The sequence below is a fragment of the Dermacentor variabilis genome, chromosome 10, assembly GCF_050947875.1.
Source record: "Dermacentor variabilis isolate Ectoservices chromosome 10, ASM5094787v1, whole genome shotgun sequence".
Classification (NCBI taxonomy): domain Eukaryota; kingdom Metazoa; phylum Arthropoda; class Arachnida; order Ixodida; family Ixodidae; genus Dermacentor; species Dermacentor variabilis.
The window spans coordinates 9,382,859-9,402,225 of NC_134577.1; the positions used below are offsets into that span (position 1 = coordinate 9,382,859).

The following is a 19,367-nucleotide window of genomic DNA, read 5'->3' on the forward strand; positions in this document are numbered from 1 at the left end:
CATTTGTATTTCCCGCATTTGTTTTCTTTAGCGCTGCGAGCCCAGTACTTGCAAGTTACGAACTGCATGCGCGTTGTTAGCCTGCCAGAGCGTTCTGGACTGGAAAGTAACGAGGGCAGCGTTTTCAAGAAAAGGAAACGCAACCAAGGCCGATGATGATTATTATTGTGTGCAAAATATACACACCAAAGGGTGCAAGTGTTCCTACATTGAAGTGCTGTGACATGCTGCCATGTTCGGTGATAAGAAGGTGTTAGAACAGGTATCCCTTTGACAGAACAATTCATTTGTTTGCCCTCTCCGCTTGGCTGGTGCCATTTTGTCCACGCTTAAAGAAAACTCCACACGGCAACGTAAATATGAACGTGCTATTTTGTAGGTAGTGAACGGGTCCTTCGTATGAGATACTATTCGTGAGGAAAACGAAGTGAGAATGGACACGCACGGCCTTCATTCAACGAAATTTTATTTCCAAGCTCTTAAATATATCGTTTGGACACACGCACACACATAAAGTGAAGAGGAGGCCGCCTATAAGCAAACGAATCTTCTCACCCTTTAGTTTATGCAGTGCACATGCGCACACGACGCAGTGAGTACGAAAATACGTTATGGATGTGATTTTGAGTCACGTACGTCGAAATCAACAATGGCACGGAAATCTAAACACTTTCAGAACGTCTTAGCGGTGACTCGTAAATCGTGAAGAGCGTCCGTAAGAGCATAAAGACGGTAGCTGCACGAGGGAAGGAAGCAGCGATTCTAGAGGCAGAAACTTCAAACAGCATAACAAAGCGTTGGGCTAATCACCACGCACACCTGTTCTTACCAAGAGGGTGGAGCACCCAAAAGAAAAGCACGCGATAAAACCACAAGACAGCCCGAAAGTACATGCAATGCAATTCGTGCATTCGAGTGGCTGAACCTTCAGGGGGCCAAGACCTCGTCAGGCTTTCTCGCCTTTAGTCTGCCTCCCGCAGGGAAATTTTGTGTACTTCCTGCAAGACAAGCATGTTTGATTGACTGACTGACTGACTATTACACGGCTATTGCACATACGCCAGTTGGGAGCAGCACGCTCATAAGGCATCCCTCATTTTCTCTAACGTACCCATCCTGTGCCATGTGAAGACTCACTGTAAATACTGCAGTGGAAGTCACGTGTCTCACTCCAGGCTTCGTTGTCCATGGCTGGTGCTTTCAGATACCTACTTTGACGAGTTTGCTGTTCAAAGCACCAACCACTGAAACGAACAGTACTTGGGAGTACTTAAACCTGCAATTCTCAAAAACTGTTCTACATTCGTCGAACTTTGGTTTCACGCTATGTAGTGCAAACTTGTACTAAAGATAGTAGAATTTGTGAGTAAAGATAATTAGCGCTGTAGTTGGTAATTACATTCCTGAGCTATTCAAAACCGAAACTTGGCTTCCACGAATATAGCTTATAACGTTTTACCTGCACAAATTTGAATTTAGAAGCCGCAAACGGCGCAGTATACAGAAGGTGCGTTATGTATCACAGGTTTAAAATGGTCCTGAACCACCTTGGTGGGTTTGCAAAAAACACAGCAGGAGAATAGCATGCGCTGCTGTGAACATCGCCAAGCTTTGCAGTCGTACGTGGTTTTCCGTTCAGATTATCATGCATTCCACCAACATTCCACTCCTTGTCGTTCCTCTCCCTCTACCCACTGTATAACTCTGTAAGCCGCCCTGTTATCGGTGCTCTACTTCGATGACCCACCCCAAACTCTGCTCAGCCTAGTCAGGACCTACCCCGCAGACACTTATTAGTTCGAGCCGTGGTGCGTGAAGTGTGAGCGATCTTGCACGTCATGGGCGTTACACGTCGTCGGCATCGTCGTAGTCGTCCTCTTCTGGGCTTCTGGACAGCGGTGTTTTCAAACTTTATTTTTGTGTGCGGAGCCACGCGTTTGTCGTAATTTTCAGCAACGGTGCGAATGGCCACGTCGTCGTGACAGTGAATGTGGCTGCTGTGACGCAGGTTCGAGTCCTGGCGTTCGAGCTGAACCTCTCCAGACTGGTTCAGCGACAGTTCGGTGGCCCGCGCATCAGGTTGCTCCAAATCGAGGGATTCTCCGAAGTTCGTGGTGTGGATATGTTCGCCATCATCGCCACTTCCGGTGAGCCACGCTGCTCTGGAACTGTAACAAAAAAGAAAAGAAAAATGGAGAGGGCTGGAAACTCCTTCAGGCAGAAATAAATGCTTGCTTCGCGTTTTCCTCAATTATCAGCAATTTGCATACTGCTCGACTGACAGTCGGTGCTGCGGAGAGCGAGAAGAAATTTACGGACCCCGCTTCCTAGCGCAGCTAAAGTCGCATCTAACCTCAGTATAATTGACGAATTTATTTCTCGTCTTTCCTTTCTTTCTATATTTATTTATTTATTTACAGTACCTTACAGGCTCCTCATCGGAGTGATGTGTAAGGGGCCATTACATTGTTAATGAGAAGGTATGGTGAAAGGTACAGAAAAAAGATAACATAATACACAATGGGCGGTAAAAAGCCAAGTGATACTCAAACCACAACGCATCACAACACGCGAAAAATAAGCAAGAACGTCCCCTAGGCTGTCTACGAAAAAAAAGATAATTATAATCAGAATGCTCATCGTCAAGCAAGGATGCAAATAGAACAGTGCGTATCAACTAGACTAGACATTATAAAAACCTTCGAACGCTGCAACCCACGTGCTCCACGCCGGACAATTCTAGCATGGAAAGACAGGCCATTTTATTGCCCGACTTATTAACGGACAACTCGAAATATTTCATATATTTCCCTGTCAATGGCATACTTGTGCTTTGTCAAGGCAGCCGAAGTGTGTCAAAAGCATGAGTACAAGTAATGAATCGGCACAGTATGTAAATTGTGATACAGAGACGAGTGCTTGTTGTCTGCTCCAATCACAAGACACACATCAAGCTAGTTCAATGAAACGTTTCCTAGCCAGTGCAATAAATCCATAAAATTAGCATGAAGACCCAATTTTTACTACTGTGCAACGCTTCACATCTGAATCATTGCACCATCAGCATAAATAGAAACCGAGACACAATATAACCGATTGCCATGCCTGTTAAGGTAATTATGGAATCTAATTACTACGCAGTCAGTTTTAAACATGGATTAGTAGTACCTAGTGTACGTTTCGGACTCTTATGAAAAACACATTTACAAATGCAGGTGAACTTGGAAACGGAACAATGTTTGAATAATTTCAGGATTGTTCTCGTTTGGATTTGCGCTGATGCTGCCCCCAATTGTGCTTTATTAAGCTCGCTATTAGCAAATTATTCCCATGCTCATGATTCGACCGAGAATGTCCAGCCTACGAAAGAAAAGCAGTTTACATCATTCTTTCGTTACTAATCCACCTTTCTCAGTTTTATGGGCTGCACTCTGTTCCATGCCGCTGGAAACTTTTTGGAAGGGAGCCGGGGCTTAAACCCGTTGATTTGTGCACCTGCACCCATGTTGAATGTGCGTCGGTTACGCGTTTCGTCGATCGCGGCTGGCATCTTTGTTTTAGCAATGCCGTACCTGGAAGCTGCGTTGCACCCACCGACCACTGGATGAGCAAGCCTGAGCGCTCGGTTGTGCCAGCAGTGCGGCCATTAAAGGCGCACCGAGCTCAGTCCGCGAACGCGGCTGCCTTGGAGTTTGTTGTCGCTGATTTCCGCACTTGAAACTCGCTCTTTGTATCACTTTTGTACATACTTAAGGCATTTTGCATTTCCAATAAGTCTTAGCGCGCAGCCTTGCGTGTCGGATTAACCAAAGTGGTGCATTTGTTTGCATCCACATCTACATCCAGAGATCGTTAATTGTTAGCTTCAAATATCCTGGAAACGGCGCATCGCTGGCATAAAATATTGTCAAAAGGTAGCAAAAGATACATATCTGCAAATATGAGTGGCCGAGACACATAAACAATATATTTTTGCACTTCAGGATGCAGGGTAAGAAGGTTCGACCCTGCTGGACATCCTGGCCAACCAACATCCAAAGTGGAGCAGCCGGCTGCACGATGACAACAGAGTGTTCATGTCACCGGCAAGGCTGGAGCACTGTGTCGCCTACGTTGCTCGCAAATGCCACATGTGGCCCGACATAAGCGTACTGCAAGGGATGTTATTCACCTCGCTGCTACGGAAGTCAGGTCGACCTGGGATAATGCAGAGGCAACAGTGAGAATGACATATACTCGTCTTTCTGAGTTTATTGACTATTTGACCAGGTTAAACAGTTACAGCCACGTTAAACTGCAATCAGGAGTAATTTCGTACCGTTCATTCCTTTATTTCAATAAAAAATCGATTACCACAGGGTTACTATAAACTGACAAATACTATAGCATGGGTCCACATAAAGGGAAGTGCAAAATAGCGTCGCCTTAGGTTTGTCTTTCACATGAGTGTCATAAACTTCTGCAGTCGTCATTAGTGTTCTATAGCATAACCAGCATGAAACATGTGAAACCACCTTGCCCCTACCATACCAGGCAATAGGTGCGACGCCTTTGGGCAGTCTATGCAAACCAGCTATCCGCTGCACTCCATACGACATGACTCGATGCGAGGCAAACCTCCGACCTTTGGGCGAAAATGTATGTGGCATTCAATGAGATTATTTATTTATTTATTTTTATTTTACAATACTGCCGCTCTCAGCCGAGAGCCTAGCAGACGGGCATGAACATTTCTTTTCCCGACATAAATACATGTGCGAGTTACACAAAGAATGAAAAAGCAACAATATTCAACAAAAATACAAAGGATAAGGTAGATAAGCTATACAACAGAACACTAAAAAGAGGAGAATAAAATGAACAACAACCGGGGCATATAGTCAAAGCAAAAACGTGAAGTATTTGGAAAAAAACAAGTGTATACATATTTTTTTTTCTAAGCACTGTGAGTTGTTAGATGAGAAATCGTTAATAATCTCTTGTGATAAGCTCCAGTTGTGAAACGAACAGGGATAAAGAATTTGTCGCTGTTAATGACGAGTTAAGTTCATTCCATTCTCTGATTACTCGAGGAAAGAATGAGTACCTGAATGAGTCATTAGAAAAGGAATACTCGGTTAGCGTATGTTCGTGTTGATGCCGTGTTATCCTAGATTGCGAATATGAAATGTACCGGGTGATATCAATTTTATAGTGACGGTGCAGCATTTGAAACAGAAATTTTAGTCGACCTTGTTTCGCTCTCGTGGATAATGTGTTGAGGCCTGAGGAAGCTAAGAGACGTGAAGGTGAGTCAGTAGAACGATATTTGCTATGAATGAACCTTGCGGCTTTTCTTTGTACAGCTTCAAGTTTAGCTATGTTAGTTGCTGTGTAAGGAAACCAAATTGTGTTAGCGTATTCTAAAATAGGTCTCACAAATGTTTTGTAGGCCAGAAGCTTAATGTTCGTTGGAGCGATCTTTAGGAGTCTTTTTAGATAAAATAGCTTTCGTAGTGCAGTAGTTGTAATATTAGTAATGTGTGTTTCCCAATTGAGGTTTGATGTTAGCGTTATCCCTAAATATTTCTGTTGCTCAACCATGGAAAGAGGCGTGCCATTAACGATATAGGTGAAATGAGAGGGTTGCTTTTTTCTTGTTATTGTCATTGCCACTGATTTATTGACGTTAATAGACATTTGCCACTGGGAACACCACTCGGTTAGCGTGTTAAGGGAATCAGAAAGATCGAGATGGTCGTTATAGCTGTTAATTTCTTTGTATATTACGCAGTCATCCGCGAAGAGTTTGATTTTGCATCCTATATTATTGGTAATATCGTTAATAAAGATTAGAAATAACAGCGGCCCGAGTACCGAGCCTTGTGGTACTCCAGATGTGACAGGAACGACATTAGATGGCATGTGGTCAAACATAACAAATTGTGAGCGGTGTGTTAGAAAAGCTGCTATCCAAGCAGAAACCTCTCCTTTCCCGATGGCATGCTCCACTTTTGCAATTAGCTTAGTGTGACTCACGCAATCAAAAGCTTTAGATAAGTCAAGTAAAATCATGTCAATTTGAGAACGATTATTAATACTAAGAGCAAGGTCATGAACTACCTCTGTTAGTTGAGTGATGGTTGATAAGCCAGATCGAAAACCATGCTGGTGAGGCGATAGGATGTTTTCACGTTCTAGAAATACTGTCATGTGTTTTAGAATGATGTGTTCTAGTATTTTGCATGAAGTGCTGGTGAGAGATATGGGTCTGAAATTGGCAACATTATTTTTGTCTCCTTTCTTGTGGATCGGTATTATTTTAGCCTTTTTCCAGTCATGTGGTAGATTAGAAGATGCTAGTGATTTACGAAAAATGTGTCCCAGATATCTACTGCACCACTCAGCATATTTTTTTAGGAATTCGTTTGGAATTTCGTCAGGCCCGATTGATTTCTTAGGGTCAATGTTGAGGAGAAGATTGTGGATTCCGGCGTCCGTTATTATTAACCGATCAAGCACTGACGTACAGGATGGTGGAAGAGGGGGGAGTGTACCATTGTCTTCCGTGAAGACTGATTTGAAGAAATTGTTATATTTGTTTGCCGTTGCACTTTTTTCTTCTTCAGTTAGTTTGGTTGTTGTCTGCTCGGTACTGCGCAGATGTTTCCAGAATCTTTGTGGGTTATCTTTTAGGAAGTTAGCAAGAGTGACACTGTAGTAATATTGTTTCGAATCTTTTAGTTTCTGCTTGAGATGCATAACTGCAGATTTTAACTTCAAGGTTGTAGATGGTTTTGGGTTATTCTTGTTTGCCTTACGAAGCCGATTTGTGCGCCGTTTAGCATGGATGATTTCGCGTGTGATCCATGGATTCTTAAGGTGCTGTTTTTTCTTTTGCATAGGAATATAATTAGTTATACAGTGCAGGACAATGCTCTTAAAATGTAGCCACAATGCATCTACATCAGTAGATTCCCGAGATGCTTTTTCTGAAAAGGAATCGAATTCATGCGACAGATAAGTTAGTATGCTGGCGTCATCTGCTTTATGAAAGTTAAAAAAGCTTTTTAGTGTAGACTGGGTAGTAATACAATGATCAAGCTGGAATGTACACATAGGTATACTGTGATCAGATATTCCTTCAATAATGTCTATTTGTGCTTGACTTGTAGTAAAATGGTTGCTAAGAAATATGAGGTCGAGGATATTTTTCGTTGAGCCTTGAACGCGGGTAGGACGAGTGACAAGTTGATGTAGGTTAAAATTTAGCATTAAGTCTATTAGCACTTCGGAGGCTTCTGACGTATGATGCATTGTGGACCAGTCTATGTCAGCTAGGTTAAAGTCGCCCGCAAGAATAATCCTGGATTGATGGACATGATGCTGCATATATTTTTGTATTGCTGAAAGGCATGCACTGTCAGAGGAAGGGCTCCGATAAACGCAACCGGTTACGATTGACGTCCCGTCGCACAAAAGTTTGCAGAAAACGGCTTCAGCGTTGTTTACCTCGGGAAGAAGGACAAAGCGAAGACAGTTTTTTATCAGTAATGCCACTCCTCCACCTCGTGAAGGTCGGTCTTTTCGGATGATTGTGTAGTTTGGCGGGGCAATCTCGTGGTCGAATATAGCGGGTGATAGCCATGTTTCCGTGATGGCCACAATATCGGGCTCGTAATCGACTAGAAGGCTTTCCAAGGCTTCTGTTTTATTTAGGACACTGCGGGCGTTTACATTTATCAATGTTAATCTTTTGATAGTGTGGCTTGTGCCGCTTGTGCGGCTCTGCGGGTTATTCGGCGGTTTGTTTCTGCGTCGTTTTTTTGCATCGGTACTTTGTCCTTCTTCTCTTCGTCCCAAATATATGCGCGTTTGTTAATGTAAAGTTTGTCAAAAGAAAGTGATACTTTTTCTTTTTTTTCACGGTTTGGTTTTGCACTATCCCAAAGTTTTTTCCGTATGTCTCTTATTCTTTTAGAGAAGTCTTCACCAATTGAGTAGTCAGTTGTTTTTAGTTTGAAACCTCGGTTTAAGATTGCCACTTTTTGTCTGTAGTCAAGTAACTTCATTATTACCGGTCGAGTTTTATCTGTGGCGCGTTTCCCCAACCTATGTATACGCTCGATGGAAACTTTTTCTAGTCCCAGGGTGTCTTCGATAATGTCTTTGTTCACAGTTTGCTCTAACGACTCGCTAGTTTCATCGTTTTTTTCCTTTAGGCCATAGATAATTAGGTTAGATCGCCTACTGCGGTTTTCAAGGTCGTCAATTTTATGTTGAAGAATGTCTATTACTTCGCTCATACAGGCGATTTGTTGTTGACAGGATTCGACTCTATCTTCAAGGACTGCAAGTAGGTCAAGCTTGTTTTCTATATCTACTAAACGTTTTTCTTTAATATCTTTGATGTCGGCTGCAATATCCTTCAGCTGTTTTGAAATTTGGGTTAGATCGGGGCCAGGGTTAGTTTCAATATCACCACCTAATAGCAGCAATTTTGTCAAGGCCAAGGCGACATCAAAAACCAGGATACAAAACGGTGGGCACGGCAGCACTAGCAAGAAAGGGTCGCTTGAGCGGATGCAATATCCAAAATCCTTTCTCACCTGTACAATGAATGCAAACGGGTTAGCGTGCCGCATACTGGCAGTGCCACCGTGCCCAGTGGCCGAGTCGATCCCAGGCAGGCTATTTAAGGCAGCGGAGAGCAGTGGCGCTGAACGCAGATCACGGGCCAAGATCTCCGAGCATGCTATCTTCCGGTGTTGACGGTGCAATTTCCACGATGAGTATGGCGGTGGATCCAGCACGTGGCATTGGGTAGCGTAAAGCTCCTGCGCCGCCCTGGTTGCCCCGGCTTGCGCAGTGCCTCCATCCCCGGCATGAAGCAGCAGGCCGAAGGACAGCTGTACAATGAATGCAAACGGGTTAGCGTGCCGCATACTGGCAGTGCCACCGTGCCCAGTGGCCGAGTCGATCCCAGGCAGGCTATTTAAGGCAGCGGAGAGCAGTGGCGCTGAACGCAGATCACGGGCCAAGATCTCCGAGCATGCTATCTTCCGGTGTTGACGGTGCAATTTCCACGATGAGTATGGCGGTGGATCCAGCACGTGGCATTGGGTAGCGTAAAGCTCCTGCGCCGCCCTGGTTGCCCCGGCTTGCGCAGTGCCTCCATCCCCGGCATGAAGCAGCAGGCCGAAGGACAGCTGTACAATGAATGCAAACGGGTTAGCGTGCCGCATACTGGCAGTGCCACCGTGCCCAGTGGCCGAGTCGATCCCAGGCAGGCTATTTAAGGCAGCGGAGAGCAGTGGCGCTGAACGCAGATCACGGGCCAAGATCTCCGAGCATGCTATCTTCCGGTGTTGACGGTGCAATTTCCACGATGAGTATGGCGGTGGATCCAGCACGTGGCATTGGGTAGCGTAAAGCTCCTGCGCCGCCCTGGTTGCCCCGGCTTGCGCAGTGCCTCCATCCCCGGCATGAAGCAGCAGGCCGAAGGACAGCTGTACAATGAATGCAAACGGGTTAGCGTGCCGCATACTGGCAGTGCCACCGTGCCCAGTGGCCGAGTCGATCCCAGGCAGGCTATTTAAGGCAGCGGAGAGCAGTGGCGCTGAACGCAGATCACGGGCCAAGATCTCCGAGCATGCTATCTTCCGGTGTTGACGGTGCAATTTCCACGATGAGTATGGCGGTGGATCCAGCACGTGGCATTGGGTAGCGTAAAGCTCCTGCGCCGCCCTGGTTGCCCCGGCTTGCGCAGTGCCTCCATCCCCGGCATGAAGCAGCAGGCCGAAGGACAGCTGTACAATGAATGCAAACGGGTTAGCGTGCCGCATACTGGCAGTGCCACCGTGCCCAGTGCCACCGTGCCAAGATTAAATGGCACCATATGTTGTCGTCTACTCCTAACTGCTAAAAGCACTTTCCACAGCCTTATGCATTGCATTTCTGGGCGCAATGTTACCTACTGATGAAGCCTGCTGCTAATAACACATTTAACTTCAGTGATGTTTATATCGGTCAAGCAGCCACGTTTCGTTTGTTAATGCAGATATGGTATTGCTAGAACAGCCGATTTCTGTCTTGAACATCCTAGGCGGCTTCATGCTCATCAAGTATGTGCGATAGGCCGCCAGGACGCGAATCGTCATCATGACCATCCACCAACCCACCTATGATATCTTTACCATGATGACACGAGGTAGGTCGCCGTGTGCAGTAAGCCGTGTTGAATGTCTGGAGTGTGCGATAACGGGAGAGTGAGGTAATATACTGCCAACTGTGCTGGTGAATGGGCAAAGAAAGTTGAGTGCATCACAGGCTGCGGCAACGAATAAAGCAATTATATGCAGTTGGACGACTTTTATAGAAAGACTTCATGTCATTAGCCTTCTCTGTCTGTTAACTAATCTCTCGCAGAACAGCGGATACCCGAGTATGGATAGTCAGTGACTCGATCTGCTTTTGTTACCTCGATGCGCCAGATCTCGTGTAAATACGAAGTCTTCGCTCAATGTCACTATTACTTTTGTTTGTCATGTCATGTTTGCCAGCAAAGTTTTCTCGTAGACGTCATTTTAGGCTTGTCTTGCAGCACACGCAAGGCAAACAGTATATTTACATTGCGTGTAGTATTACAACCAGTACTAATTGCGAACTGTAGTTCCGTGACGCAAGCAGCCAAGAATATTTGGATGGGTACTAAGTGTTCACCTAATTTGCATCTAATCGCGTGTATAAATAAAGAAGTGTCCAGTTCTACATCAGTACCTTCTCTTTCTTCTCTCCAGAGGCATTATGTTGAGGGGTCGCATGGTGTACCACGGCAAGCAACGTGGTTTACTGCCGTAGTTTTACTACATTGACTATCCTTGTCCGGCTTTCTAGAACCCCTCCGACAACAACATGAGCCTACGTTGCTTCCTGGCTATTAAAATATATGCCTATCAAAACTAGTGCCACTGAAAGCTAATGGCACACCAGGTCACAGGCAGTCGTTGAACGTGATTTTAAAGAGCACAATAGGTGCCTCCTATATTTTGGGGACAATCATAACCTCAGCTTTCATCTTTCTCATTCACTATTTTGCCTGTATTTAACTTTCAATAGGAGTGTGTGAGTAATGATTTTCAAACCCGAATCAAATACTAATCGAATAGCGTCAGAGTTGAAAGTAATTTAATATAGAATACATTACGAATAATTCTCTATGAATAATAAATAATTATTAATAGATACCTAATATTATAATAATAAAACTAATAATAGAGAACTTTATGAACAGTTCTATATTAACGATGAAAACTTCCGTTTTCAGCATTATTATGTAGTAGTCTTGACATCGCAATATATTCACGCCATTACTAAATTTGTGTGAACAGATTGCATGTTTCGAATTGCAGTTTATTAAAAGCACAAATAAAGCAACAAGGTCACATAGGCAGTTTATTATCATACTCAGGACTCTTAGATAAGTGGGGAAGATAGCAGTCTAGCACAACAAAAAGGGAAGGAAAGCGGAAAGAAAGCACAAGACACATTAAAGAGGCTAAAGTAAAACAATGATGCATAAAGAATTTTACGCTATACCTTACACACCGCAGTCGACCTTGTGACGCTGGACAACATGCCACCAGAGGCGGTGTTCGAGTCCAGCCAGCGAGCCGAGAAATGTGTTGAGGCGCCGGCAAGGGACGCTTTCCCACCCGGATCTTCATGGCAATGTGCCCATGGACGTCTCCAGGGCGGGGTTCTTTGGACAGCTGCTGGCCCTGTGGTTATCAGTGCACGCTTTCATAATCACAATCTTTCTATGATCTTCTGCTCTCTGATCTTTATGAGAACCCTCGTTAACCTTTCCGTAAAGCCTGCCTTCCTGAACATATTAAATTATCTTCTATAAAAAATCTATAAAGGATTGTAGAAAACTTTTTGTGTGAGAAAGATGTTTGGTTGCTGCTGGCGTGCGTCAGCACAAGGGTGACAAAGATTGTTAATACTTTTAGTCACCTAGGACACTTCAGATTCAGATTCAGATTTATTGGTTCCAAAAAAAAAAAAAGAAGTAATTACATGACAAATATACAGACGAGGGTCCCAAAGTGAAAGAACTGTAGTGGGATCCTCGGTTAATAACAACATTGATGGTGATATCGACAGTCAGCAAATTAGCGTATTATAAACAACATCTACAGATTAAATACATCATTATACATGTCATTTACAATCAAATACGAAAAAGCACGTTATAAAAGAAAGTCGGAAGAAAGCATGGATGAAATACAAGAAATGTCATGCGAGATAAAAGTCAAAGGTACACCGCCAGATCTTAGTTAAGTTATCGCAGGAAATTGTGCTTAAGGGGATGTTTAAAAATTGCAAGAGAAGTACAGGATTTTATGGTTCATGGTAATTAATTCCAAAGAGAAATTGCAGCGAAGGAAGATGTTCTTTTTTTGCCGTAATTGGTATGAACCATGGGTAACAAGAAATTGTTGTTAGCCTCAAATCTGGTCATACTTTTATTCTGCAAAAGGTCAGTTGCAATGAACGGAAACGTAAGGTTATTATGAAGCAACTTGTGGAGTAAGACGAGTGTGTTAAACTGGAACAAATTATTAATAGGCAAGATATTATACGCGCGAAGTAACAAAGAGGCATTGGATTGCATGGAGCTAGAAGTGATAATGCGTATTGACTGATTTTGGATATGTTGAATTGATGATAAGTGACAAGCATACGTGTTGCCCCATGAAACAATGCCGTAATTAATGTGACTATGAATGAACGCATAATACAACGCTAGCAGAGCCTCACGAGAAAAAAAAAGGCGAGCTTTGATTAATGCACGTATACCAAACGCAGTCTTGTGCTTGAGATGTTGGAAGTGAGAGCAAAATGTAAGGTTAGGGTCAAGATGTATGCCAAGAAAAGTGACATCGGTGCTAACGGGAATTGAATGAATTCCAAGCTTTACTTCAGGATTAGAAGTTAAGGCCCTTTGAGCACTTTTGAATAACATAAATTTAGTTTTTAAATGATTAAGAACTAAGTAATTGTTGCTACACCATTTTATAATCTTACTTGATGCAATATTTAACTTAGAAGTAAGAGTACTAACATATTTGTCAGATGAAGATGTGGTTGTGTCATCTGCGTATAAAATGCAATGAACGTAGTTGGTGGAGTTAAGAGAATCCGGAAGATCATTAATATATCAAAGGAAAAGCAAAGGGCCCAGAACTGATCATTGTGGTACACCTTGGTTAATACATTTTGTTACTGAGAAAGTATTTGCTGCATGTACTGTGTATGGCCGGTCAAGTAAATAATTTTTAAGAATGTTAGCACAGGACCGGTTATACCATCAAGTTTATTAAACAGGACTTGGTGGGTAACTGTGTCATAAGCTTTACTGAAGTCTAAAAATACAGATCCGACTAAGTTTCCCGAATCAATACATTTTTTTATGTAGTCAATTAGAGATAGAACAGCTAGATTGGTGGAACTTCCTGGGCGGAAACCAAATTGATTGTTCTTTAGCAATTTAAACTTTGTTAAGTAGTTATTAAGACATTTAACAAATAATTTCTCAATGAGTTTACTAAGGCAGGAAATAATTGCAATTGGTCGGTAATTATTAACTGTGTGTTTGTCGCCTTTCTTTAAAAACGGGAATAATCTTGGAATTTTTTTTTAAATGAAGGGAATGCACCTTCTTTGAACATAAGGTTGATAATATTACAGAGCGTGTCGCAAACTAAATGCGCAACCAGTTTTAAATGCCTGACAAAAATATTGTCTAAGCCAGGCCCTGTATTTTTAAGGTTAGCAATCGTGGAGCACACTTCATTTGGTGTAGCTGGTAACAAGAAGAATGATTGTGTCGTACGTCTCAAAGCATTATGCAACTGCGCATGTACGTTGTTATTAGCGTAAACAGAAGAAAAGTAGTCCGAAAAAGCATTAGCAATTTCGCTGGGCTCAGAAAGAGTGAGACCATTGTAATTTATTTTGGTTATAGAGGCATCAACAGACCATTTGTTAAGAAAAGAGTTCAGTAACGGCCATTGCTTTTTGGGGTCATCCTTATTCTGATAAAATTTATTTTCGTATTACTTCTTTTTCGCCTGTTTAAGTAAAACATTCAGTAATTTACAGTACCTACTATAGCGCCTAGCTAGTCTAGTATTAACGGGCTGACGTTTAGTTTTCTTGTACATGTTTTCCTTCTTTCTTAAACTTTCTAGAAGACCGTCCGTCATCCATGGGTTGCGCGGATATTTATACTTTTTCCCACATTTTACAGTGCGTGTGTTACTCGAAACGGCCAGTAAAAATAAAGTGCAGAATTTGTTTAGTGCTTCTTCGGGATCAGACATAGAATAAATTGGCGACCAATCAGTTTGACTGATGGCTTCAATAAAGGTATCTGCACTAAATACGGAAGTAAAGTAGCTATTATCGTTCTCTTGTATTTCATTGCTAAATGTAAGAAAAACAGGAAAATGATCGGTTATGTCAGTGTTAATAACCCGGGAGCAAGGCGATGGTGATATGTTAGATAACACGGGATCAATAAACGTACTGCTCCCACGAGAGGCTACCCTAGTTGGGCAGTCAATGAGTGATTCAAAACTGAATCCAGCAAAACAATCTGTGTAAGTTGTGTACGAGGTAGCTTATGTGTCAAGTAAGTTAATATTAATATCACCTACAATCACGACATTCTTATTTTCAAAAGCTAGCTTGGACAATACTGCATCAAGAGAAAGCAAGAAATCGTTAAGGGAAGATGACGGTGAGCGATAAATGCAACCAAGGATCAAGTTCCTATTGTTATTAAGGAATGACCGGTCGACTGCTGTCCACACTGACTCACAATAATTCACGTTAACTGCCAGATCAAATCTGCGAGCGTAGGTGACAGCTTGTGAAACAAAAATGGCAGCGCCAACATGACTGTTAGCTGGACGATGACAATACTCGGGTTGATAAGATGGAAAATCGCTCATGTTGTTGTCGGAATCGGAAAGCCAAGTCTCCGATATGCAGATAAAAGTGAAGACATGGTGAAGTGAGGCAATGAAGTTATTAATTCCATCTATTATAATGTGTTATTAGTGTGTTATTAATGTGTGCATTATTGTGCCATCAGACCACTCCGGCAACCACCTTAACCTACCATAGACTCATCACAGTTTGGAAATACAAGTGCTATTAAAGTCAAGGACAATAACCATTTCAGCTATACTCCTCTAGTTTTTCAAGTACATGTTTATATTGTGCAAGTGCATGAAGCCCAAATTTTGAATCCAAGTTGCATGTAATACTGTGCCGAAACAAATTAAGCAATACGAGAATTGGGTATTGAAAATTTCTTTAAATGTTTCGTTAGGATCCAATGCAACAGTGCAAAGAAGTGGACAACATGAACGCCGTATCTGCACACGAATGCCTTGTCTGCACGCCTTACGCCTTTTTTGCTTATGAATCCTTACCAACTATATCAGCTTGCTGTAGTTCTAATGCAACAGTGCACTTAGAATATCGGAGTCCGACTTCCATAAAACTATGTTCCATGCCTGCGGTCTCCTAGAGTTTTGTACGTACAACCATTTCCAAGCCAACCATATATATTGAAGAGCTCTCTTTTTGCTCTTACATGATCTGCCTTTAACATACGTACTCTGCAATGGAATTTGTGGACATTTACTTTTCACATTGAAATTATTCAAGTTTCACCTACTCCATCCTTCTTAAGGGTGATCGCTTAGTAGTCATCAGAAACTTCTGTTCAAACTCGACACTTCTGCAACAACCAGTTCTTTAAATCTGAGTACGTGTCCGCTTTGACATTGAAACCACCTGCCCGGCGTCATATCGCTTACACCACATCTAAGCTAAGTTGGCTTGTTAACGTGCTGGTCATTTATTTAAGATTTAGTGAAGGCGCTGCTGTGTCTTTTAATATGGAAAATGATATGCAAGGAAACAAAACTTCATTTTGTTAAGCACTCGTACTGATATTTTAGGCCTTAAATCTGTAGAATTAAAGGTATCTGAGAAACCTGTTTGGATATATAGGATCGTCTATTTTAATAGAAGCATAATTAAAGGTCCCTTGAGGTCTCAATTTTACCAAATCAGCTTAGATTATTTCATAGGTGGACAATACTTGCAATACAAATTTAAAAGGGATGTTAACTCATTACCAATACTTCACTTCCTGACTTTTAAGTTGTGAAGTTTTGTTGATAATGTTGGGATTGCCATTAGTCAGGTTGGTGAACTTTAGTACACAGTTTAAAATGAGAGATTCGAGCTTAACTGGAATAAGCAATATTTGAGCGAAACTTCGTTGCTTAGCAATCTGTTGTTAAATGAACTGGTGCTCCAGTTGACACTGTAAACACTGCATAAAACGGACTGTTTACAAGTTTCAACCAGACAATCATTGCATTTCACCACAGATATTTCTTAAGACTAGGACTAACCACTCGCGTTCACACTAAACTGAAGTTACTTCATACTTCATTACTTCCACTGATTAAATTCCACAAATAGGACATATATGCTAACATAATTATTTAACTTCAGTTATCCAATTTGGTCAGTTAATACCACTTTGAAATTTGTTTGGAAGTAGTATGCACCTCTTCAAGAAACATCGCCCATATCACACAGGTCAAATATCCACCAGGTGGGATCGTTAATGAACTTGTTTACATTACAACAGGCAACCTGGCATACTACGGCGCTGTATGCGGCAGTCAGAGTGCAGCGCGCATCACGAAGAAAAGGACACAAATTGTTTGTTGTAACGACTACATTTACAATACTTTCCCGCCATTCTGACACAAGCTCTGAAAATTGACTTCCATGTCCATCACCTATAGCTGCAGTGTCTCAGACAAATGTCTGTTTAATTCCAGTTTGGCGAGAAAAGGTGTACGTGTCATGAGATATCGAGGAAAGGCTGTACAATAGCATTGCATACTTCATATCCAATCAAACAATTGTGCGGATCGCCATTGTAACGTCTATTAAAGGAAGCTTCGCCTCGAATAGAATATACGATCTGCATGTGGTCAACATTATTCGCCACTTATGGTGCCACGAGAGAAACATTCAAAAACAAAGTGAAACATTAGCAAATGTAAAGCTGGCTGCAGTATTTCTAGAATACTGTACCGCCAAGTTTTGAATTCTGTTTTGTGACAAGGAACGAACAGAGTATTTCTTTAAACTGCGCGGCAACAAATTGAAGGGCGTGCTGCCTTGAACAATACATGTAGGGCTTTTGTCAACCCACACATGGACGCCAACTTCCCGAGCACAAAATAGAGAGCGGTCACAACAAAAAGCAGTGGGAGGTACTTAGTGTGGTTGACACACCAAAAATTGATAAAGCGAAACTAATTCAAAACAGTCGGGAGAATTGGGATTACCTCGTCTTCCAGGAAGAGGAACTTCGCCCGACACTTCGTCCCCGCGTTGCTCGAACCAAAAGCCCCGGAGATCTCCTACATAAAAGAGCAGCGATCATTGTTTCTTCCAGTTCGTGGTGTCTGCAAAAACGCGGCGTGAGTTGCATCAACGCGTTAATGGCTAAAGCTATTCACGACAGCATGTGAGCACTTATTCGCGAAACCAAGTGCACAGTCAGTGGCATAATGGCAACCGACGCGAAGTAAACCAGGGACATCTTTCCGGCTAAATCACCCGCTATTGCCGCGAATCCAATATTTAAAGACAAAGTAATCGCAAATATTAGACAGGGCAAAAAGAACGAAGTTAACACAGACGTTCGTTTTGCGTTCGTTAAACAAGTCGCTCATCTTGTCTCTTTGATAAACTGTAGCACGGAAGAAGTTTGGGCGTGTTGGTAGTTCACTCGTAAACTGGGATACCTAGCGCAAAAACCGACACAAGGACGAAGCAGGAACACGGGACGAGCACTCGTGCCGTGTTCCTGCTTCCTCCTTGTGTCGGTTTTTGCGCTGTGTATCCCAGTTTACGAAACAAACTGTGATGGGGAAAAAATTTGCTACCAGTGATTCCTTCATGCACCAGTGATCTTATGATTAGCAGCTGAGGAGGCGACAAGAGCAGCTGGCTACCAGGTCTACAGGGTGCACAGCAGGACATCACGCATCTAGAATAGCTGGAAACCAGGTCCGCAAGGCGGACACCGAGGTACCATGTCGCTAGGTCAGTAGATCCACAGGATGGGCATCAAGACACCAGGCTGCTCAAACAGCTTGCAAAAGGTCATCAGGGCGGGCTGCCAGACACCATCATGCTGGAAGGCCTGGCCACCAGGTCCGCAGGGAGGCAGCATGACAACGGGCTGCTATAGAACAGCCCAATGACCCAAGACAGTGTGAAAGAGAATCATTGTAATGCGGCGTCTACACAGGGGTACATACCAAGTTACCGAAGTTTGGCCTTAAGCATATTGATTGAATGGCAGCACGCACGCAGCGGCACATAAAACAAATTGAAGCCTCGGCGTTTTCGTGCGGAAACAACCATATGATTGTGAGGTACGCCGTAGGGGGGGGGGGGTTCGGATTAATTTTGACCACCTGGGGTTAATAACTGTGCACCCAATGCACGGTTATCGCGAATGCATATCGTCCCCATCTAAACGTACTCTTCAGTGCCTTTACAGTGAGCAAAGTTGCTGTAAAATAGGTTTAGTGATGAGGGGCATGTACAGAGTGACCCAAAATAGCACGAAAGAAGTTCATTGAGGTGTGTCACATACCGTCACATAGCCAGTTATCCAAGTTGGCACCGCAGCTCTCTACCCGATGTTCTACCCATCAGACCTAGGACTACCCCGTGACACAAGTAAGCGTGGAACAGGTTAGATACGGATAAAAAACAACAGACAGATAAACATACCACAAACACGGTGAAGTTAAGGAATACTAAGCGCAACAACTAAAAGGTACAATTGTAACGCGCAAGAGTGCAACTGTAATATTGTCATGTTAATGCTTTGCCTTGTGTCGTTATCTCTTAGAATGCCATCAGTATTGAGTAGGCGGGTAAGCGACTTCCGAGTCTAACTGAAAACGACTCTGGGACCCAATTTACTGCAGTCATGTAATCTTCATTATTTTTCTTGATCGAAAATGTGCGGCTTTATTGAATATATTGGCCAATGGCAAGCGTGGGTGGCAGATTTACGCGGAATGGGCTTGCGTTATCGCTTATCAGGTAAGTTCCCGGAAAACCGGAGGTGTTTACTTTTGCTGTACTTTACATATGCCTTTAGTAGACGAAATGAACTCGGAGATTATGAGCGACGCCTTATTGTCTGGATAGGGGCTAATTTTACCAGATATTTTAAGGCGGGAAAGCGAAGC

At 42.9% G+C, this 19,367-nt stretch overlaps 1 protein-coding gene across 6 annotated transcripts in view; it reads right to left on the reverse strand.

The window, feature by feature from the left end:
- Positions 1–1,586: 1,586 nt before the first annotated feature.
- Positions 1,587–19,367, reverse strand: part of LOC142559827 (uncharacterized) — a 77,791-nt gene continuing 60,010 nt past the window's right edge. For 2 of the 6 annotated variants that reach the window (XM_075671499.1, XM_075671498.1), the window contains 3 exons: positions 17,439–17,513; positions 11,578–11,759; positions 1,587–2,168 (listed from right to left, as the gene is read on the reverse strand). In XM_075671499.1, the coding sequence (XP_075527614.1) occupies positions 1,769–2,168; positions 11,578–11,759; positions 17,439–17,513 (657 nt within the window). In that variant the 3' untranslated portion in view covers positions 1,587–1,768. Of the gene's footprint in view, positions 2,169–11,577; positions 11,760–17,438; positions 17,514–18,190; positions 18,344–18,760; positions 19,235–19,367 lie in introns of those variants that run through there. The other 4 variants (XM_075671502.1, XM_075671503.1, XM_075671501.1 and 1 more) reach the window with 4 other exon arrangements.